The sequence below is a fragment of the Mastigoproctus giganteus genome, chromosome 13 (genome assembly GCF_048544385.1).
Source record: "Mastigoproctus giganteus isolate SK-2022 chromosome 13, ASM4854438v1, whole genome shotgun sequence".
Taxonomy (NCBI): Eukaryota; Metazoa; Arthropoda; class Arachnida; order Uropygi; family Thelyphonidae; genus Mastigoproctus; species Mastigoproctus giganteus.
This window is the reverse complement of record NC_143587.1, coordinates 105,026,729-105,051,679: the sequence shown is the minus strand read 5'-3', so window position 1 is coordinate 105,051,679 and position 24,951 is coordinate 105,026,729. Positions and strand designations below refer to the sequence as shown.

Below are 24,951 nucleotides of genomic sequence, written 5' to 3'. Positions count from 1 at the left end.
GCTTTGAATGGTTTGAGCATGCTCAAACCATTCAAAGATGAGATTCTTCTTCTTGCTCAGAATAATCACCTGAGAGGTCATAAATTCAAATTGAGGAAAGACGGTTGTAGAATAGATGTGCAGAAGTTTGCCTTTAGCCAGCGGGTGGTTGATTGCTGGAACAAACTTCCATCTGTCGTTGTAGAAGTTGATAGCTTAAATAGATTCAAAGCAGAACTTGACAAACATTTGGAGCGAGTGAATGGGTGAAATAAGGTTTTTTTTTTTTTTTTTTTTTTTTTTGGCTGATGCTATATAAGCTTGCTTTCTTGCATCTTGTGCCTTTGCTAATGCTAATTTCATTGCAGCATTAACTACACAAAAAAAAAATATATATATCTATATATATATATATATATATATATATATATATGTTGTATTTCATTTCCCAATGGCTGCAGTTTTAAAATCCTTAAAATGCAATTACCAATAGATAAAAATTATGCAAGGCGATTTTTCATAAATTTTAATATTTTTATTTTTCATGATGCAAAACACACTGAAGAAAGAATGTATAATAATTTTTCTTTTTTGGGGGACCAAATTTCTTAACACCAAATTTACACCAAAAAATCCAATTTTTTTTTTTTTTTTGATATTTTGATGTTACACCAGTATGTATGATCTGGATAGGTATTATAATAATATTGTTTTTAATAATAATCCTCTGTAGTAGTAGTAGTAGTAGTCGCGGCATGTGATGCAAGAAAGCAAGTGTATGAGCTTATGCAGCATCAGCCAAAAAAAAAAAAAAAAAAAAAAAAACACACCATTGCCTCCAAATGCCTGTCCAGTTCCTCCTTAAATTTATTCAACCTATCAACTTCCACAACGACAGATGGAAGTTTGTTCCAGCAATTAACCACCCGCTGGCTAAAGGCAAATTTCCGCACATCTATTCTACATCTGTCTTTTCTTAATTTGAATTTATGCCCCCTTAGGTTCGTAATCTGAACAAGTGGAAGGATTCCATCAGAATTCAGCGTGCTCAACCCATTCAAGGCCTTATATACCTCAATCAGATCACTGCGCAGGTGCCTAGTCTCCAGCCACTGCAATTTGCAGAACTTAAGCCTCTCTTGGTAAGAGGATCCCTTCATTCCCCTCACCAATCTTGTTGCCCTTCTCTGTACACACTCAAGTAAATCTACATCCTTCCTAAAATGAGGCCTCCGGACCTGTACGCAGTACTCAAGGCGTGGCCTGACCATTGCCTTATACAGAGGGATAATCACCTCCTTTTCCTGCTAGCAAAATTCCTGTATATCATTGACAAAACCCCGTGACCTGCCCTGGCAGCCTGTCTGCATTGCTCAGAAAACTTCATATCTGACTGCACAATTACTCCCAGGTCTTTTTCATTTTCTACCACCTTAAGTGTAGTACCACACAGTTGGTACGTTTCTCTGGGGTTACTTCTACCCATATGCAGTACTTTGCATTTGTCAAGGTTAAACTTCAGTTGCCACTTCTTAGCCCATCTGCCCAAATTATCTAGTTTGTGAGTAACACAAACTTTTTTTTTATTTTTTATCCAGTCCAGTACATTATGTGGAATTTTCTGTGTGACACCAGTTTTTTGCAATCCATAATACAGCTTTCAATAGATGAATTTCCTTGAAATTTTATTTTTAGATGCAAAATGCGTTGAAGGAATAATGTATAACTTTTTTTTTTAATTCATTGTTGAGGAGCTCATAGTTTTTTCTTTGCCTACAAAGAAATAAACATGCATAGTATTATTTCATGCTTAGTAATGCATTTTTGCTGTTTGCATAACTAATAAATTTCTGTAAAGAAAACACTTTTTGAAAGTTATTGGGAGTTTCAGCTATGTGGATAGAGTAGATGAAGAGAACAAAATTGTTACAATTCTCTGGGGTCTGTCTCAAAGACCTGTGCACCTCATCTAAGGTTTAAAAATGGATCATCCAACTAGTTGATACTTAGCTCTAACCAAATGTAATGGTAATGCTCGAAGAAGCCTTCAAATAATCTTAATTATAATTGTATGATTGTTTTTAGGTATATGTCCAAATTATTTCCACTTTATAGCTTATAACTAAAATAGAACCTTTTTATTGCTGAAGCTTCCTCTCAAATGTGTAGCTATAATTAAAATTTAAAATGCATTAGGTTAAACTAATTTAAATATATAGCATTGAAATTATAAGATGTCTGATACTATTTAAATATGTGGGTTGCATTGGTAACTTATATAGAACAACTTTTTTGCCACTGTTTTTTTTTTTCTGGAAATTGTTACTAAAAGACCACCTGTTGATTTGATGAAAGACTAGTACGTTTTGAACCAGGCTATAATAACAAGATCTAATCTTTTAAATAAATCGCAGGTAAACTTTATGTTAATGCCATTTATTTGTAGGAAGTAGTGCATTACTATGGTTAAGGCAAGGTTTGTACTGCATCAACCATAAATTACTTTAACACTTTAATTAATTTAATTAGGCAGCTAAAATCCTGCTGACCACAAAAACTTTTTTTTGTTTATTTAATGAAAAAAACTTTTGAGCCTGCAGGCCAGTAAGGTTGATGGCATATACCCTATAATCTTGAAGGAGGCAAGTGAGTGCATTGAATCATAGAGGCTACTTATAAGAGCTACTTATCACTGGACTCTGGAGTGATTCCATTGGATTGGAAAAGTGCCAGTGTATCTCCAATACATAAGGGCAGTTCTAAGAGTGAAGTGGGAAATTACTGGCCGGTCAGTCTTACTTCAGTAGTAGGGAAAATCAAGACGATGATCAAGGGTGGAATTCAGCATCATTTATATAGAAATGGACTGCTGAAGCATACTCAGCATGGTTTTATAAAGAAAAATTGATGTTTAACAAATTTTGTTAGCTATTTTGACAGGGTTACTCAAGAGCTGGATTTAGGGAATAATTCCAACATTTTTTATTTGGATTTCAGCAAAGCATTTGACTCAGCCCCACATGAGCAGTTACTTTATAAACTGGAACAGGTTGGAATCACAGGGAAAATCTTTAGAGGGATAGCAGGATGGCTTCAGGGCAGGAGGCAGAGGGTTGTGATAAATGGTTATTCCTCAGATTGGGTCGATGTAAGAAGTGGCGCTCCCCAAGGATCAGTATTAGGGCCACTCTAATTTTTGATTTTCATAAATGACATCGATGAAGGGATAGAGGGCATGATGTCTAAATTTGCAGATGATGTTAAGATTGGTAGAGTAGTTAATGATAACGGCAAAGCAGAGCTTCTTCATAGTGACTTAGACTTCAAGGACGGTGAGAAAAATGGCAACTATGCTTTAATACTGCAAAGTGTAAAGTATTACACCTGGGGAACAGTAACCCCAAAATAACTTATACACTTGGTGGAGTTGAAATAAAGTCAATAGTGGAGGAGGGGGACTTGGGTGTTACGATATGGTCAGACATGAAGTTCTCCAAGCATTGTAGACTGGTTTCAAGAAAGGTCCATGGTGTCCTATCGATGATTTCTCGAACAATTGCTTGTAGAGATAAGGACATCATAATCTCATTATATAAGGCTGTTGTTAGACCACACTTGGAATACTGTGTTCAAGTATGGAGACCGCACCTAAAGAAAGAAAGACATCGAGCTTCTTGAAAGGGTGCAAAGAAGGGTAACTCGCCTGGTGAGATTGGCAAAAGGGTGTCCTTATGAAGAAAGACTTCGAATATGTGGGTTGCCGAGTTTGGAATCTAGACACCTTAGAGGAGATTTGATTGAGGTGGTTAAGGCTCTGTGAGGCATATTTAAAATGAATGAGGATGAAATTTTCACTGTTATAAATAATTCTAGAACTAGGGGCCATAATTTCAAGTTAATGGGGGAGATGTTTAGACTGGATTGCAGGAAGTTTTATTTTAGCCAGCAAGTTATAAATTACTGGAATAAGTTACCTACATGAATGGTAGAGGCTGACAGTTTGGGAAAATTCAAAGGTCAGCTGGATAATTACCTATGGGAGGAGGGCAATGCATAGGTTGCCTATTTCCTTTTCTCTTATTAATTATTTATTATTATTATTTTAAAAATTTTATTCTTCTTATTATTATTTTATTTTATTTTTATTTTATTATTATTATTTTTGAATTTAATTTTTTTTTTTTTTTTTTTTGGCTGGTGCAACATAAGCCATAGGCTTCCTTGCATCATATGGCCATTTCTAATACTAATAATAACTTGAGAGAGGGCAAGGAAGTTCTTCGCATAAGTTGTTCAGATCGTTTAGGATTACTTATAATTATATTACTTGTTTTATTTAGAATTGACTTGATTAGGGTTGTTTAGATTACTTGAAGCTTGATTTTAATATATGCTCGCCATTTGTGGTTCATTCCCATTGTTTTTCACTTCCAGTACATTGAGTAGGTAAAAATTCCATCACTTTAGTATTTTAAGTGTCCCTCTTAACTTACAATGTAAAGAACATAAAGTCAAGATATATAACTTTTTGTTTAAAATTTCAATAAACAAATGAAATCAGCAAAATCATGCGTTAAGAATGAAAGACATCCTTTATTCCACTTTAAATTCTCATTTATAATTTTAATTATTATTATTTTTTTTTAAAAATGTGCTAAGGACACCTATGCTAAGAATAAAACAGGGGTGTATGCAACCATTTTTGGCCAGCAGCCAAAACTGATAAAATTAGCATTAGTAGAGGCATATGATGCAAGAAAGCAAGTTTATATAGCATCAGCTAAAAAAATAAATAAATAAATAAAACCAGCAAAAAAACCACCCACTAGCTAAAGGCAAATTTCTGCACATCTGTTCTACAATTGTCTTTCCTCAATTTGAATTTATATCCCCCCAGTGCAGTATCTGAGCAGGAGGAAGAATCCCATCAGCATTGAGCTTGCTCAGACCATTCAAGGCCTTATACACCCTAATCAGATCACCTCACAGGTGGCTTGTCTGCAGATGCTGCAATTTGCAGAACTTAAGCCTATCTTGGTAACAGCAACCCTTTGTTCCACTCATTAATCTTGTCTTCTGTACTCATTCTAGTAGCTCAACATCTTTCTTAAAATGAGGCCTCCAGAGCTGCAGTAATCAAGGTATATTTGTGAAATGAATGAGGAAGTTTTTGGGAGGTTAAGATCTTTTCACAGATGAGGTTGTTCTATTAGTTTTATTATTCATGCTGTATTCAATAGATAAAGTAAAGGGGGGTGGGTACATGTGTGAAATAATGAAATTTTTGGATCTTGCTATGTTTGGATAAAACATAGCAAGAATATACTTGGCTCCTTGACATAATGTGGCTTTGATAATGTCCCCTGCATATACACTGCTTAGACCCCTTTCACTCACTAGCTGGCAGAGTAGAAGTAGCAAGATCATACAGTAGCTGATCTGGATAATGCTTCCTTGTTAGAAAGGTAGATTGGAGAAAGTCAAGTTTCAAAGAAAGGAATCCAGAGTTCCAAGTAATTATAGTAGAGTTGGAAGAACGATAGTGGCAACAGATGTTTTTGAAAGAGTGGAGGTAGAGAGGTCTTAAGTCAGAGGAGATTCTGTATTATGTACTCTGACAATGAATATCAGAGCAGCCATATGCACAAGTACCACCTTTGAAATGAAAGGAATCATAGAATAAATACCTGAGATAGGTAATTGTGGAGGTAACCAACAACTGGGTTCCTATCAGAAAAAGTAAGTGGGACTCAATAGACAGTAGTGGAAATGGACATCACTGAGATTGGAATTGTGACCAGATATATTTGTGAAATGAATGAGGATGTTTTTGGGAAGTTTTTTTTTTTTTTTTTCAGATAAGGTTGACTATTCATGATTCAATCAGTAGATAAAGTAGAGGGGAGAACGTGTTATATGAATTTATAAAATTTTTGGATATGTGTCATTCACATAATGAGAATATACCTAGCTCTGTGACATGTTGCCTCAACAATGCCTTCCATGCTACTTGGGACCTTTCCAGTCATCAGTTTGCAGAGTAGAAGCAGCAATATTATACATTAAATGATACAGGTGCATCGTACAACGATACCAATAGGTTTGGTATAGTGGCTGGTCTGTAAAAACTGTTTTAGAACTCTATTCTTGAAATGTAAGGAATATCTTTCCATAATGTCTGTCAGCTTGAAAAGACACCACTCACACTGCATGATTGAAGAGATGAGGATGCCGGAGCTTTGTTCTGGACTTAACATGGGAAGTTGATGTAGCTTCATCATTATCATTAATAAATATTGGAAACAGTAATAGTCTCAGCACTGAACCCTGAGGGACTCCACTTATTGATAACATTCATCCAATCAGAGCAGTGCCTATTTATGACCACCCTGTGTCTTCTGCAACTCAGTCATCTCTTTATCCATCGCAGTAACTTGCCTCTAATACCAAACTGCTCTTTAAAATTAAAGGAACCTTCTTGGATTATATACACAACAAATAAATTAATAACTCCACTTTGCAATCATGCAGGTTGGATTAATGGGTGCCAGTTGGTCTCTGTTGATATGAATATCTCTATAAACTGTCGCCTTGTTGTCAAGCATTGTATGGTTATCTTGTTCTCTTATAATCATCCCAGTAAATGTTCTTAACATTTGCATGTGGTTTAATAGTGTCGTTCTGTGTGTTAATATCATTTGCTAATGGTAGCATTTTTCAATCCAGTAACCAAAGGCTTAGCACTATGGTTGCATTGAATGACTGGGACTGGTTTATTGAAGTAAGTAATTTGTTTTTTAGGGTTGCTCTTTGAATAGATCATATCATAGCACAAAAAACAAAGTAATAAATAGAAAATAAATATTTTTATGGTTCATATAATCTGTTGAGGTCATTTAAAAAAAACAAGAAGAATCAGACTGCTCTTCATCCACTGGCTTTCATCATCATTTTGAAGTAGTCAAGCAACATGTTCATCGCATTCAAAACAGAAGAATTTTTGAATCACTAAGAATTGATTTTAAAAGAATTGGAGAATTGGAGTCTTGAAGAATTGGTCACCATGCTTGCACTTGCTACTATTGTTGCTTTTCTATAAATATAATTGCAAAACAAAAGTGATTTCATATAAAAAGAAAAACATGCAGAACCATGTTGAAACATCCAAAAAATTCTGATTATCATTAGCCTAATAGATGTACATTGTGAACAACTTAAACTTGACTATATTAAGATAAAGAAACTGAAATAATCAGATATTTTGCAAGTTGTAAATAAGCGACAAGCGACATTATATTATTCAAATTATTCAAAAGTTGGAAAACGGTGCATCCATTAAATCTCTAAAGAACCATTATAATGTTGGTGACCAAACCATACGCAACATCATAAAAAATAAAGGGAAGCTATTAGATATAAAATCAACATCGTAAAAAAATATAGGAAAGCTATTAGATTTAAAATGGACATCGCAGAAAATAAAGGGACACGGTAAGTTTTTTCGTTTTTTATCTATCAGCATATTTTTTTATGTAGGTTGCTGAACATGTTTCGATACAGTAAGTCCCCGACTTACTCAACTACAGATTTATGTAAAATTTTTTTTTTTAATGATTGTAAAATTTAAAACAAAATAAGCAATCAATAATGATGATCATGGCATGCAGAAATTGCACAAGTGAGATATGGGGTAACAAGCAAAAAATTAGGAAAGAAGAGAAGATTCTTACAATTTATTTATGGTTTTTTTTTTTTAATGACTGAAGATTTCAGTGAAGGGGACACATTTCACCATAATAACGTAAAAACCCACACAATTCCAGCTATCAGTATTATTGCAAATGCAATAAAATCGAGTTTACTACCCGTTTATAATTAGATGCAAGAACAGAAAAGCCCAGTAATCTAGAAAGTGCAAATTGTTTAAATGCAGTGACCTCCAGAAATGTGCTTTAGTAAAATGTGAGTTCGCATGAGGTGATAATAGTGTTTTCCCCCTTAACCCCGTGAAGTTCTTTTCAGAAAATTTCGTTTTGACCGTTATCATGGTGCCGACTAAGAGAATAAGTGACAGTGCTACTAGTAAATCTACCAACAGAAGGAAAGCTATCGATTTGGATCAGAAAATTAAACTAATAAGGATGTATGAAAATGGCCAAACATTAACAAGTATCGTGCGGAATTCAGATTTGTCAATAATAATATAGTTGCAATATGTTATTAGTCATTCCTGAGTTTCGTATTTTTGTATTAACCGGGAAATGAATTATCCGGATTTGTTTTTTACCGTCTATCCCGGAAAATCGAGAGTCTACTGTATATGAGTATCTATATACAAAAATAAATGGATATTCATGTGATCTAGGAGTGATAAGAATTTTTGATATCTCCCCAGCCAGTTAAATTTAATACGAGGGGGTATCAAAAAGTTCATACCCTGATCTAGATAAAACATCAGTAAGAAGATGCCATTTTTAATATAAGTTGTCTATATATTCAATAACTAACATGTGAAATTTCATTCCTGTAGGTGATCATACACCAGAGGTGGAGCCTGGAATCTGAGAAAGGATGCTATGGTCGACAAAGTGGAGTATCGAGCAGTGATCAAGTTCCTGCATTTGCAGGGCAAGAAAGCTCAGAAAATTGACGAAGAAATGAAAGCTGTATATGGGTAGAATTGTCCATCCTATGACACTGTAAAAAAAAGTGGAAACAGGAGTTCCAGTGCTGTCGTACAAGTGTCTTTGAGAAGCCAAAAAAAGGAAGGCCATCAACATCCACAGACAGTGAAATGGTTGCAAAGGTTGAGCAGCTGGTGTTAAGTGACAGATGTGTGACATTTCATTGCAAATGCAGTGGGAATTGGTTATGGGTCTGCCCACAGCATTTTACATGACCATCTGCACATGTCTAAGGTCTCTGCACAATGGGTTGCAAGATTGCTGACGCCTTTGCAGAAGCAATGTCAAATGCAATGTTCTTGCCGACTGTTGGACTTTTTCTTGTTTTGATAAATGAAGAAACCATTGCGTGGATGCCACTTTGATTCGTCTCAGGAAGTCATCAATGAAGTGGAATCATGGTTTCAGGCAAAAAGTGCAGACTTCTATGATCAAGGCATTAAACAACTGATCCATAGCTGGGAGAAATGTGCTGTTATACACAGAAAGTACATAGAAAAGGATTAAAGTTCCTGTGAAATTTGACCTTTCTAGGGCTATTATTTCTAGGTAAGGGTACGAACATTTTGATACCCCCCTCATATTCTAATTTTATATATGAAAATTAGAAAACAAAAAAAATAATGAATTGGCTTCTGATAAGTTATTTACTGGATGTAATGTGAAATCAACTGAAAAAATTATGCAATATTTGGTAAACACCTTAGTGTTTTCAACAGTTTGTTGAAATTAATAATTTAATATTTTTATATTTAATAATTTCAACATATTGTTAAAATTATTAAATAGTAATTATTAAAATTATTATTGAATTTATGTTAGTTAAGCAGTAAGATTTGCTACTTAACTAACCATACTTTTACCATCTACGACCTTAAAAAACCGAAACCTCAAACCTTAACTGCAGCTGGAATTTGCTGTATTTGTTACCAGGATAAGTGTTTTCTTTTTTCATAAGTCTTATTTTCTGCCTCTTTTTTCAGAGAGGAGGAAAGTGTTAACATGTTCTAGGAAATTGAAAATACTCTTGCAGGTCACAAATCTAACTGAAAGGTCACATGTAGGAGGTGTGGACCACCAGTTGGACAGCCTTGATTAAAGCTATTATAGAAAATGTAGTTGCAACAACTGGTGAGAGAGTGTTAATGGAAAACTTTGGTAAACTACCATTACACTATGGAAAGTATATAAGGCTTTCAGCTTTAAAAAGAATTAGAAACATGACTGAAAAAACAGTCTCTTTGCTTTCTCTGTTTATGTAAACCAAAAATACAGCAACAGTATATCAAATATTACATCAGACTTGATTTTGTAGCCAAGAAAAGGACTTGTTATAAACTCTTTCATGTTTTAGGCTAATTTTCAAATATTTATTTACTGATTATATAATTTTAAAGTTATGTGTATGAGTGTCTTTGTTTGCTCTGTGATGATTATATGTTATATGATAATATGCTATGCTATTGTATAAGTAACTACAGTAGAACCTGGATAAGAAGTTTTCCAAGGCAGTGGAGGTTTAGAACTTCTTACGAGGGAAAACTTCTTAGAAGAGAAAATGACCTAATTGTATAAAATATTAACTACAAAATAAAAATGAAAAGAGACATATACATAAGTTAAAGATCATTTTTTAAGTACTATTTCAGAATTTATAAATATTTTATTCTGCCTATGGGGAAACAATTTTAAACTGAGGATTTCTAATTGCTTAATGTTTTGTTCATTAAACTCATTACCAAGTGGAAGTGAGCTCCTTTGTAGTTTCAACATACCTTAAAAGGTCACAAATACAATAAGACAAAGCAACAATCCACTAAGTAATTCTGAACCATTCACAACCACCAGAACTTAATGCTTAACGTGGTTGATGTATCCAATTATAGATATCTATGAAAACAATTGCAATATGTCACTTCCATTATATCAAAATGTTTATGCTGGTTTTAGTGCTGAAAGCCTTTGACAGAAAATTCACTAATCGAACAAATTAGTACATAGTTTCATTTTAGTTCGTAGTAAATCACAATGAAATGGCATCATTTTTGTTATATCTCATATTGAAGTTGAGAGTTGCCCTGATATTGAACTACCTTCGACAGTGAATTCTTGACCAGTGGATTCTCAGCAGCTACTACCATCCAGGGTGGTGGTATATATATATATATATATACACACACTACCTCTGTGTGGTGCTATCTGCCAAGATGGTATATATATATATACCACCACCCAAGGCATTCACAATGTGAGATGTAAAAAAAGATGCTATTTCACCTATTTTGGTGTGTTACTACAAACTAAAATGATGCTATGCACTAACTTGTTCGATTATCAAAATGTTTTTATTGTTTTATATTTTTTAATATAAAAATAATGAATTTCTATATTTAAAAAACCTATTAAATGGGAAAAAGTCATTATCATAATACACAGTATATTCTTTATCACGTACTTTTTATGTGGGAAAACTTTTTATCCTGGAAATTTCTTGTGCAGGAAAATAATACATTACAATTTATGGAGTTGAAATTGGGAATTAAGAAACCAAGCCTAGTATAGGGGAAACTTCTTATGGGGGAATTTCTTATATAGGTTCTACTGTATTTGTTCATTTCACCACATCTTTGTTGACAACACTGTTCACAAGAAATCTGACTCAGCAGCTGATACTATTTTGCATTACTGTTTTATTTTACTGCTTTTGAAAAAGTAGTGATTTCTTAGGATCATAGTTGTCTATTTAAACAAAGAGATTTATAATAATTACATTTTCATGTGTGGAAATTGGCTGTTTGCCAAACAAAGCGTATATTTTCTGATTGATTGTATTCATCAGGTGCTAAAGACTAAATATTTAGTTGGACAAAAAAAAAAAAAAAAAAAAAAACCACTTAATTTAAAAACTTTATTCCAAAAGGCTTTTCTTAAAAGCTGTTGGAATTCTACAGTTGGAAAGCTATACTCATATTTAATAAACTTTATATGATTTAATACATTGTATCTTTGCTGAATAGCAGACAGGTGGTAAGGCAGACTTTTATTTGAGTTTTTATGGAAATGAAACAACATGTTTTGTTATTCTTCATTGTAATACATTAACAGGATTGATTTTGTTCAACATCATTGGACAGAGGAAATTAATATGTTTAATAGACTAAACTGATGTATTTGTTAATGTTACCATTCTTATTTTTGAATGGTGGCCACTTAACACAAATAAGCTAACAAACAATATGAACTAGGATAAAAGTTTTGAATAATTGAATTGTCTTCTGTTTTAATTTTGTTGTACTATGAATAATAATTTTTTCTTGATTTTGTTATACTATCAATAATAATTTTTTCTTGAACTATCAGTTTAGCAGTCAAAGAAAATGTCTTTATTATAAAGCAATGCAAAACATTATAGGAACACATATTGCTTCAGTCTTATAATAACTTTGTTCAAACAAAATATTTGGCAAAGTGGGCCAAAAAATTTGTTAATAACTTAAGCCTTTCTTGGTAACAGCAATCCTTTGTTCTGTTCACCAATCTTGTTGCCCTTCTCTGTACTTGTTCCAGCAGCTCTTCATTCTTCCTAAAATGAGGCCTCCAGCCCTGTATGCAGTACAGGTCTGGAGGCCTCAAGACCTGTATGCAGTACTCAAGGTGTGGCCTGACCATTGCCTTATAGAAGAGGTGATTATCCCAGTGTATAAGGCAGTGGTCAGGCCACACCTCGAGTACTGCATACAGATCTGGAGGCCTTAATTTAGGAAGGGTGTGGGGCTGCTAGAATGAGTACAGAGAAGGGCAATGAGATTGGTGAATGGAACAAATGGTTGCTGTTACCAAGAAAGGCTTAAGTTCTGCAACAGCAGCATCTGGAGACTAGGCACCTGTGGGTTGTTATTGTTATTTGGGTTTTAGGAGCATTAGCAACTAAGGCCATATTGCTCCGGGAATATGCGGTGGCCATTCCCTGACCTTTCCGCATCCTCCATATTTGGTGGTGACAGGCTCGAACCCCGGTCTAATCAAGAAGCGTGTGCTACGCACTTCTGCTCCTTCCCACCTGGCTATGGAGGCGTCGCACCTGTGGGATGATCTGATTGAGGTGTGTAAAGCCTTGAATGGTTTGAGCAAACTCAATGCTGTTAAGATTCTTCCTCTTGCTCAGATTACTCACCTGCAGGGACATCATAAATTCAAATTGAGGAAAGACAGTTATAGAATAGATGTGCAGAAATTTGCCTTTAACCAGTGGGTGGTTTTTTGTTGAAACAAACTTCCATCTGTTGTTTTGGAGGTTGATAGCTTAAATAAGTTCAAGTCAGAACTAGACAAACATTTGGAGTGAATGGATGGGTGAAGTTGGAAGGGTTTTTTTTTTTGTTGATGCTATATAAGCTTGTTCCTTGCATCATATGCCTCTGTTAATGCTAAATAATTTGTTGAAGTGGAAATACCTGATCATTAGATTTGGAAACAGTTGATAATTTGGTAAATTTTGGCTTGGGTTCAAAAGTTAACATTCTGCAAAGTCTTTCTCTAAATGAAATTATCTGAATTTTGTGGAGATTGAGGAGGTAGACAGCATAACAGCTTTGTTATTATTTTAGAGTTTTGTGTATAAGTACCTTTGTTTGCTTGGTAATAATTATGTTTTGTTATATGATGATATAACATACATGCTGCTCAAAATCCTTCCTCTCACCAGTTGATAGAGTAGAGTCAGCAAGATTATACTGATGTTACCATTGAAAGAATTGCTACCATTAAAATCACCAAGGAAAATTACCTCACTGTTAGAAAGTGAGATTGAAGAAAGCTGAGTTTCAAAGGAACAAACTCAAATAGTTCAGAATGATAAGTGGGATTTGGAGGAAAAATAGAGACAACAGACGAATTTGACTGAATGGGGTAGAGAGAGAGAGAGATTTTAGGAAGTCTCTGACAAGGAATATCAGAGCCAGGCATATGTACAGTTACTGCTTTTGAAGCGGCGTCTCCGTAGCCAAGTGGGCAGGAGCAGCAGCGCGTAGCACACGCTTCTTGATCAGACCGGGGTTCGAGCCCATGACCACCAAATACGGAGGATGCGGAAAGGTCAGGGAATGACCACCGCATATCCCCAGAGCAATATGGCCTTAGTTGCTAATGCTCCTAAAAACCAAATAACAAAATAACTGCTTTTGAAACAAAAGGAATCATAAATCAAATAAATCAGCAAAACTGAAATGAGTAGTGGTAACCATCGGTTGGGATTCTGTCAGAAAAAGTAAGTGGGTCTTGCAGACTGTATGTGGAAATGGACATAATTGAGATTTGCACTAAGACTAGGTGTATTTGTGAAATGAATGAGGAAGTGTTTATGAGATTAAGATCTTTTCACAGATGAGTTTGTTCTATTAATTTTAGTCATGCTGTATTCAGTAGATAAAGTAAAGGGGGAGGGTATGTATGTATGAATTAATGAAATTTTGGGATATGGCATATACGTGGAAAGAACTTGGCTCCTTAACATACTGTGTCCTCGATAATGTCCCCCATACATGCCATACAGACTCCTTCCTCTCACCAGCTGGCAGAGTAAAGGTGGTTGGATTATACACTAGCTGATCTGGATGATATTATAATTCTCTTATATGGTGATCCCACTATATAAGGGAATTATAAGACCAAACTTGGAATATCCTGTTCAAGTATTTAATTTTTAAAAGAAACAAGCTTCTTGAAAGGTCCAAAGATGAGCACCATGCCTGGTGGGATTTCCAAAAGTACATCAGTATGATGTAAAACTTCATAAAAAATAAAGCATATTGATTTTTGGCCATTTTCTTTTAGAGATAAAAAAAAAAAAAAGGTAAAGTGCAGCCATTATCAACCCACTGCAGGATGGAAGCCTCCTCAACAATTCATGCTGAGGGAAATGGACCATAATCTGCCAAGCTGATCCAGTGCGGGTTGGCAGATCAACCGTATTCAGCAGTCAGGGGCTTGAACCCCGGTCTACTCAAGGAGCGTGTGGTATGCACTTCCGCTCCTGACCACTCGGCTACGGAGATAGGAGATCATAATTCCACCATATAAGGGAATTGTAAGACACAAACTTTGGATATTGTGTTCGAGTATGAAGACCACACCTAAAAAGATACACGAAACATCTTAAAAGGTTCCAAAGAAGGGCAATGCCTGGGGGAGATTGTAAAAAGGACAATCTTCTCTCTGAGCAGAGGCAACTTATTTGGGGGGTCGGTTGATTAAAAACCTATGTGAGGAGTGACTGAAGTAGGTAGCTTATTTTATTATTTATTATTAGAATTGTTTTTAATTTGTTTTATTTTTTTGGCTGGTGTAGCAAAAGCCTAGAACTTTCTTGTATCATAGGTTAATACTAAGTAATATTTCTCTTTCAAAGAGAAGTATAATATTTACGTATTAGTGTGCAGTGCCACCTCTCCAAACAACTATTTTTGTATCTATTGTAATTTTATCAATGAGAAGCCAGGCATCCCATGTGCAGCTTCTAACAACCTAGTGCTAGTAAGAGATGCCAAAGATATAGATAATGGCTTTTCAGAATGAGCAGTAAACTCTAAACCTTAAGTTATGCAGCCTAAGTATGGCTAGATTACTACTTTTAGCCAAATTTAAAGCTTTATTTCTTATATTCTGAATTGCCATATATTGTATGTACGAACTGTTTTCAGTGGAAGGCAGTCTAAGAATATGTTCATATGAATATGTAGAACAAAAGTTTACTATGAATTGTATATTTATTTTAAAGTTTTCTATTTGTATTTATAATTTTTTTACAATGCCAGATAAACCATATTTATTATTTGTTTTCAGTACCAGCTGGTATTCCACAGTTTCCTCTGTGGGTGAAGGAACATCCATATCTTTCTTGGGATTTTGTCGTAGAACCCAGAGGTGACACTGGACAGGTTTGTGTATTATATATTCATTAAAATTAGTTAGAGGTTTTAATAATTTCACAATTTGATATTCATAATCATGACAATTTGCGTGTGATTGCATTGATTGAGATATATAAGGCCCTGAAAGTGTTAAGTAAAATGAATCAAGGGAAGTTTATTTTTATTGTTAGAAAAATTGGAATAGAGTTTGATAAAGTTCAATGTATGGCTGTACATCACTTTTTTGGTGAAGAGAAAGGCATTATTAGACAGCGTATTGAATTTCAAAAAGTAATAGTACTTCAAATTCAAAAAGTATTTTATTTTTCCAACTTATGGTCTGAAAGTCTGTAGTCGACTGATAAGTGCTGTAGTTGACAAGTGATCACAGTTATGATGCTTTGCTACAGATGGGATTACTGATTATAGCATGAAATAATAGTTCGCAATAGGTAATAGGAAATAAATAGGAATACGCAATAGGAAATAAATAATCGCAATAGGAAAGAAATTGGATCTGGTTGGTTAGTACTGTTCCTTAATTCAGTCAGTTTCTTTCAACTTATACCAGTTCTGTTCTCACGATAACGTGTGGATACTTTATATCAATGATAGGGTGAATCATTGATATAAAGTATCCACAATATTGGAGGCTTGAAGTGGTGGAACCCATGTTTAGTCTCTAGAGCTAAGTTCCGGTCAACCCTTCCCTATCTCTTCCATCATGCAGTATGATTGATGACTTTTGAGGTTATGATGAACGTTGTGGCGAGATCCAATATTCCTTACATTTCGAGGGTACAGCTCTAAAACGGTTTTCGCAGGCCGGCCGCTAGTTAGTACACCGGACCGAACCTATTGGTAACTCTCTAGGAGGCTTCCGGATCAGCTAGTGTATAATCTTGCTACCTCTACTCTGCCAGATAGTGACTGGAGGGAGTCCGAGTAGTGTGTATGCGGGGAGCATTGTCGAGGCCACGTTATGTCAAGGATCTGGGTATATTCTTCCCACATGTACGCCATATCCAAAAATTTCATTACTTCATACAGCATGTCCCACCCACTTTTTCTTACTATTGAATACACCATGAATTGTCAAACTAATAGAACAAGCTTATCTGCGAAAAGATCTAAACCTCCCAAGGATTTCCTAATTCATTTCACAAATATACGTGGTCTCAATTCTAATCTCAACGATGTCCATTTCCACTTGCAGTCTGCCAAACCCCATGTACTTTTTCTGACAGAATCTCAGTTAGCGGTTGATTCAACTACTGTTCATCTCAGATGCCCAAATTATTCGCTGTATGATTCCTTTCGCCTCAAAGGTGGTACTTGTGCATATGTCCGTTCTGATATTCCCTGTCAGAGACTTGGCAATTTGGAATCTCCTCTCTTTGATCTTCTCTGGCTTAAAATCTCTCTACCTCATTGTGTCAAATTCATCTGTTGTCTCTACCGTTCTCCCAACTCCACTAATCACTTGGAGCTCTTTGACTTCCTCTCGTTGCAACTTGACTTTCTCCAGTCCAACTTTCCTAACAGTGAGGTAATTTTCCTTGGTGATTTTAATGTTCACAACTCCAGCTGGCTTCCGTTTTCTAGTCACACCGACCCAGCAGGTCGAGATGCTGAGGCTTTTGCAATTACTAATGACCTAGCACAGATTGTTCATTTACCTACAAGAATACCGGACAATCCTAATCATACAGCCAATACGCTTGATCTTTTTCTCACAAACAACCCTTCTAAGTACACGGTCGAAGTGAGAGGTCCTTTAGGCACTTCAGATCACAACTTGGTGATTGTCTCTTCTCCAATGGAACCTTTATCTCATGGCTATTCCCAACCTCGTGTTGTTTGGCATTACAAGAATGCAAAATGGGATGACCTGCGAGACTTCTTTTCTTCTTTTCCTTGGTCGGATTACTGTTTCAAAACTCCTGATGTCAACGTTTGCTCAGATCGTGTCAGTGAAATTATTCTTGCAGGAATGGAATCCCTTATCCCACACTCCACTTTAAAATCTCGTCCTTTATCTAAACCTTGGTTTTCCAATAAATGTGCTAAGGCTGTTCAAGAGAAGAATGTTGCATATCGTAATTGGCTTGTTTCTAATTCTTCAGTTTCATTTTCTGCCTACACCAAAGCTCGCAACAATTGTAAAGCAGTTATTAATCAGTCCAAACTAGAGTTTGAACAGGCTAAGAGTAGAAAACTTGCTTCTTGCCCTAATGGTAGCCGAGCATTCTGGTCTCTTGCCAAAGCTATTGGCCGCAACTTTTGCCCATCTCTGCTTCCACCTCTGTCCAAACCAGATGGTTCTGTTGTCACTTCAGCCAAGGATAAAGCTGACCTGCTAGCATCCCATTTTTCTTCCAGCTCATGTATTAATGAACTTGGTAAAACACCTCCCACCATTCCCAACACGGTCCATTCAATGCCTCCTGTGGTCTTCCGTCAAAAGGATATCAGAAGGATTTTGATGAATCTTGATGCTAAGAAAGCTCCAGGTCCTGATGGTATTTCTCCACTTGTTCTCAAAATCTGTGCTCCTGAACTTACTCCTATTCTTTGCCGCCTTTTTTCACTTTCTTATTCCAAAGGTGTTTTTCCTTCTGCTTGGAAATTTGCTCATATCCAGCCAGTTCCTAAAAAGGGTGACAAATCCCTCCCATCCAATTATCGTCCCATTGCAATTACTTCTACTCTTTCTAAAGTAATGGAGAAATCAATTAACCGCCAACTCTTAAACTACCTAGAAACCTTCCGTCTGATCAACGATCGCCAGTATGGATTCCGTCAGTGTCGATCCACTGGTGATATTCTGGCTTATGTTACCCATTTATGGACTACTTCAATGGAAAGGTTCGGTGAAACACAAGCAGTTGCTCTTGACATCTCAAAGGCTTTCGATCGTGTTTGGCATAAAGGTCTTCTAAACAAGCTTCCATCTTATGGTTTGCCAACTGTTTTTAGTAATTGGTTATCCAGTTTTCTCTCTGATCGCTCACTGAGGGTGATGGTAGATGGCTCTCTGTCTTCTAACTTCTCCACTAATGCCGGTGTCCCCCAAGGTTCAGTTCTTTCCCCCACTCTTTTCCTCTTGTATATCAATGACCTTCTTCCATTGACTGGAAATCCTATCCATAGTTTTGCCGATGATAGCACATTGCATTCAACTTTCCATTTTGAGAAACCTTGCCCTGCTCAATCTGCTTCAACTTCTCGAAAATCTGCTACCAATTCCTTAAATGCCGATCTTCAGGTAATTCTCCAGTGGGGCAAAGACAACTTAGTTGATTTCAACCCTTCTAAAACTCAGTCTTGTCTTATATCTCGCAAAAAGGATTCTTCTGCTCCTATGCTTATCTTTAGTGACACTCCAATTTCTAGGCAAAAGGATATATCTCTTTTGGGGATTACCCTGACTTCTAATCTCTCTTGGCACAAGCACATTACAAATATTGCTTCCTCTGCATCTAAAAAACTTGGTTTTCTCTTTCGCTCTCGGCGTTACTTTTCTTCCAAACAGCTGCTCACTCTGTATAAATCGCAAATCCGCCCTGCCATGGAATATTGTTCCCACATTTGGGGCGGTGCCCCCAAAATCTCTCTCAGGCTTCTTGATTCCATTCAGAAGAGGGCAGTTAGGTTAATTAATGATTCATCTCTAACAGAGTCTCTCCACTCGCTTTCTCATAGACGTACTGTTTCTGCTGCATGCCTCTTCTACAGATATTTCCATGGGCACTGTTCTTCTGAATTGGCTTCTATAATTCCCGCTCTCTCTTTCAAAACAGTCCGAACACGTGCCGCCACCAGCCAACATCCATTTACTGTCCAACTTCAAACCCACAGAACCAACTTTTCATCTTCCTCATTTATTCATTCAACTGCCGTTTTCTGGAACAACCTTCCTTCATACGTATTTCCTGAAAATTACAATCTACAGAAGTTCAAGTCCAATGTCAACAAATATCTTCTTTCGTCTTCTCAACCTCCAACCCAAGCACGGTACTAAGTACTATAGGTTCTAATACCTCTCGTGTTTGGGGTTCACATAAAAAAAAAAAAAAAAAAGAATCAGGCTATAGACAGCAGTGACTGCCAAGGGAGCAAGTCTTATGTTTGCATGGTCATGGTCAAGAAGAAATGGAATTTTGTAGCAGAACAATATGAAAGCATAGATAAATTAGTTAATGCACACAGTGTGTTACATTTTGATTTTTTTCCCTTAAATTAATTGATTTTTTAAACATTTTTCTATGATCAATAGAAGTGAAAAGTAAATATAGTTATTTATCTTAAATTATATATGCAGTTAGACCTCTATATAATGAAATTGATCATTTGCTTGAAAAAATTCATTACAGATAAATTTTGTTTTAAAGAAATATGACCTTTTCAACAATGAAAAATACTGTAATTCAACATTCAGAAATATAGTAAAAGATGGGAAATAAATGAGAAATAAGTGGGAATGAATAAATTTTCTAACATTTTAAAACAATTAATTTATTAATACATACATGAAGAAATGACTACTTACATGATGCGCATAATATATTAGGATTAATATATTAAGAATTTAATATATTGAATTTTAAGAAGTATTTCATAAAATATTTGGTTATTTTTTATTGTACACTGGATTTTACTGTACATCATTAATAAAAATGTTTACATTTGTTTAAACGCTGAAATATATTTTCTGGCACATTTTCTTCACTGAAGGCCTTTATGCAAAAAGTTTCAAATGCTGCCAACATTTCATGTTTGTTGCCCTCATGAACAATTTCTTGACTGATCAACCTCTTAATCTTGGAAGATTGAGCAATCTTCCCAAGATTGCTCAATATCATGTAGTAGTAGTTTATTCCTCTCATCACTGTTAATTGACATTTAAGCAAAACCTGCTTTTGCGAAATAATTCTTAATTGTTGTTTCCATCACATCTTGACTCCACACTTTCGCCAACTCTGTTATGCACATCCACAAATCTATAACAGAATCTATAGGTTTATTTGTTTCTATTCTCGGTATAATTTTTTTCAGTATGTGCCTTTGGTAGTGCATTTTCAAATTGTTGATACTGTCCAGGTTCATTGGCTGCAGTTTAGACGAGATATTCAGGGGAAGAAACAAGTTTCACACTTGTAAGTTTCGACATTACCGAATGAAAGTAGTCAGGGCAGTTTTCAGCAATCAGTGTGATTTTTTTTGTTTTCTTTTGTCATCTTTCTATCAAAATTTATATTAAAAATTTATTTTTCTTTCTATCAAAATTTATTTTAAAATCCACTGTTCAAAAATTTAACTTGTCATTCAAGATTTTTTGTTGTAGTTGTAGTCCAACTCTAACGACTTTACTCCTTTGAAGCATTGGAGTTGTTTACTTTTGCCTATTACCAAAAGCTTCAGTTTTTCATTGCCAACCATATTTGCACCAACCAAGACTAATTCTCTACTTACTATTTTTACCACCTAAACATTTATCACCTTTAAAAATCAGTGTCTTGTTTGGCAAACATTTAAAAAATAGACCTGTTCATCAATGTTGAATATGTCTTTGGGCTTGTAGTCCTTCATAATGTTTTCAAAACTGTTTCTTTCCAATAGGTACAGACTTCTTCAAGTAAGCCATGGCGCTTTTTTTTTTTTTTTTTTTTTTTAATTTGTCCAGCCTACCAGAACTGGTCTGGAATGTTTTATGCCCCAGGAAAGATGCATACACAATACCCTTTTCTTTTATTAATGGCCCTGACATAGGTATGTTGTGGTCTTGAATCTTCATACAGGCATAATTTCGTACCTGCCGTCTGGGTCCCATTTCCTCAAACAGTTTGAGAATTGAAACATGGTTTTTCAGAATGGTTGACACACTACTGGCAGGGATACCAAATTTTAAAGCGTTTTTTCTTTTCTTTCTTTTTTTTTTTTATACGTCCCGATCTACATTATTAAACACTTCCACTTTTTCCACTACATTCAAGGATTTCCTCTTAGATATTATAAGGTTAGTTCCACAGCACCTGAAACAAACCTGATTTAGGGACCACTTGACTACCATGTAAACAGACAGGGAAATTTAGTGAGTATGGATTACTCATTTCCGCCAAATGACAGATGAATTTCTGGGATAAAGGAAAATCACTCTCTCCTAACTCTCTAATAGGGTGTTACAGTTGAAAACAGGTTGACCAGATCCAATATCCGTGTCGGGAATATGCCTTAATCTTTGCCAAAGGCTGTAGACACAGATAGCACAACTTCTCAATATAGTAAACATGGTTGTATTACTGCCACCTTGTTTTTAAGGTGGTGGTGGTGGTTGTATAGGTATTACGAGCACCACTAAATTGGAATGTTTTGGCTCTTAAAATCTAAAGGGATTCTTAATCCTTTTAGCTCTTAATTCCTGCTTTCTACAGAATCAGCTCTATTGCCTAGAGGCCAGATTTGCGAACAATGCATACCCAAGTGTCTGTCTCAAAATCAGTTTGTTATATGGAAATTTTCTTTATTATATGGAAACTATTTTCAATGTAATGACCAGGGGGAAATCAAAAAAATTCATTAAATAGAAAAATTCACTATATGGAAGTTCATTAAAGAGTAGTAGGTCTGACTGTAGTTAATTGTTAATTACCTTATATCAATTAATGACTTAAGATTGTAACTTTACAGAAGACTTGTTTTTATTAAGGGTTCTAAATTAACTTAAGTTTTAAGTTCTCTGAACTTAGCTATTCAGTGTAATTATAATTATGTAATATTTATCACTCTTTCTCTCTCTCTCTCTCTGTTTATATGTGTATCTTCGCAAGCGATACCACATTAATGAGTCTTAATAACAATACACACGAAGCTTGCATGAACTATTTAAAGCTAACAATACTGCATTAAAACTACATTTAATATATGAATTTCTTTTTTTACATACAGATTGTATGGAAAAAAGAAATAATTGCTGGATTTCTACTTGTCTGAATTTAATGAAATTTAGAAAGGCTTGATAAATCTTCCTAAAAGAACTAAATATAAAATTTCACGAAAATCCATCCACTGGGAGTCGAGTTGTTACATGGTCAGACAGACATGGAGAAGACAATAGGTACTTAGCATATATATATATACATATAGTTGTATATGTATATATACATATACAGTTGTGTACCTAAAAACTGTACACAACTGAAAAACAACATATGAATTTGATAATCATTCAGTAGCCAAAATACAGATATATAAATTTTAAAAACAAAAATAAGAGGATCTTGTACAAGGCTGCTAGCACTTAGCAAAATGCAGTGCCACTTATTAGTGCCCCTTTGCAAATAGTGAGTGTTAGTTACCTTACCACAAGCTCAAATTTTTTTGCTTTTTTTTTTTTTCAAACACTCTTGGAGTTAAAATATGGATAGGTAAAATCTGATTTTAATTTGTATAATTTTGCAAGTTATATTTACCTATACATTTCATAGTAACTAGCTAGAAATTGTGTTTATATTTCATCAGATTGGTTTGATTTTGATTCTGCTGATGGTGGTATCACTGTTACTATTATTTGATGAAATACATGTTTATTCATCCTGTTAAATTCAACAGATTATAATATTTGAAATCCGTTGAATTGAACATTTCTGCTAGTCAGTAGTAAATGCTCTGTATATTAATTAACATTTGATAATAGAGAGCTATTAAGTGCTCGATAATTCCTATATTCTATTATATTATGAAACAACAGGGATTACCTTTATTTTAGATATAGGAAGTTTCTTTTCCAACCAACTCTCCTAGTCCAACGCGCTAATAATTCTTTGGGAAGATGATATCAATTTTACAAAACATGTGGGACATCTTCCCCACTGTCAGAACCGTAGCGTTCAGACCCCTCGGTCTCAACATTGAACGCTCAAGACGTCTGTCTTCAAACACCATACCTCTGGCAGCAAGGAAATCATTACATGGATTGATGTAAAATTAAATTTTGAAGGTCTAAACTGCTTAATAATATTGGACTGATTATTTTCTTCGGTACTGTTGCTTGACATTAGAGTTAAATTTAGGGGTCTAAAAAGTTTAATGGATATGGGGAGATTATTCTCTACATTCGGGGCGTCATGAACATGATTCCCTGAAAAGTTCTAGTCCGACTTTGCCAAGTAAATGTTAATTTACCAAAAAATGCGCATTTTGCATGTGCATTTTTTGTTCACTATTTTTCAGCTGATGTTTTTATTTTACTCTGTTGTTCTATAATGATTGTACAGAAAGTTTGATATGTTTTGATTTTATACTGAATTACCTAGATAAATTGGTCAGTCTTTTAGTTCTTAAAATTCTGAATTGCTAAGCTTTTAATAGTTTTATTTTAGGCTGGACCAATAGGAGCTCTTCCTGTAGTAACACAAGAGCACAGACTAATTGAAGATCTGCTGTTTTGTTTAGCAGTAAGTAATATTAAACTATATATACCTTGAAATTATTTTTCAATTTACCAACGTTGAGAATCACTTTCAGTTGTGAACGTGCCATTATACACTAAAGGTAATGGAAACTGAAATGCCATGAAAGTGTGATTCAATTTTGGCCAAAGTTGGTAAAATGTTAAGATAGATTATAGCAATGTATGATTAGATTTTAAAATGATTACAATAAGTTTTATTTGAAACCAATGAAAAATGTTTACATTGTTAAAAATTAATATCAGGTGACCCCCACATGCTTGAATGCAAGCGGTGACTTTGGCGAGCATTTGATCAAAGAGGTATTAGATTTCATTTCAGGCCTATTCAAATTGAGCTCTCAGTTGAGGGTTCAAAAAGTGTAGAGTATCAAATTTGATGTCAGATACTTTTCAGTTGTCTCCAGTCATGATTTAAATGAGGACAAATCTGTTGATCTCACAGACGATGGGCATTCATGAATATTCATGTCTTGAAAAGGCAATCTGGTAATGTTAGTTATATATGGATGGGAATTATCCTGTTGAACACCTCTTTATCCATATTTGGCAGAAAAGAGAATGACCACATATCTTATCTTAATTGTCATCATCTGAATCTTCTGTGGATTTCTCCTTCTCAAAATACTCTCCCTTGAATTTTACAGACTTTCGCCACCATTGTAACCATGCATTCAATGCTTCGTGCAAGCCATTTTTCGAAAGACTGTGAAATGCTTCTGTTGTGGCTCTGTGAGCATCATTGTGTTGAATGCAGAAACGCTTGTCTTCAGAGCTTTCATCAGACATGGAAACAGGAAGAAATCACATGGGGCTAAGTCTTGTAAAGAAGGGGGATATGGCAGAACCTTATGTTCTTACACCAGTTTCTGAAAGGTTAGCTACTACATTTTGGGTGGAGGGGGGGGTG

At 35.1% G+C, this 24,951-nt stretch overlaps 1 protein-coding gene across 1 annotated transcript in view; it reads left to right on the top strand.

Annotated features, from left to right (window-relative positions):
- LOC150076327 (gamma-tubulin complex component 2-like) overlaps positions 1-24,951 on the top strand; it is a 194,253-nt gene that overhangs the window by 129,818 nt on the left and 39,484 nt on the right. The window contains exons 8-9 of the mRNA XM_090387323.1: positions 15,504-15,598; positions 23,953-24,027. Of these exons, the coding sequence (XP_090243449.1) occupies positions 15,504-15,598; positions 23,953-24,027 (170 nt within the window). The remainder of the gene's footprint in view (positions 1-15,503; positions 15,599-23,952; positions 24,028-24,951) is intronic.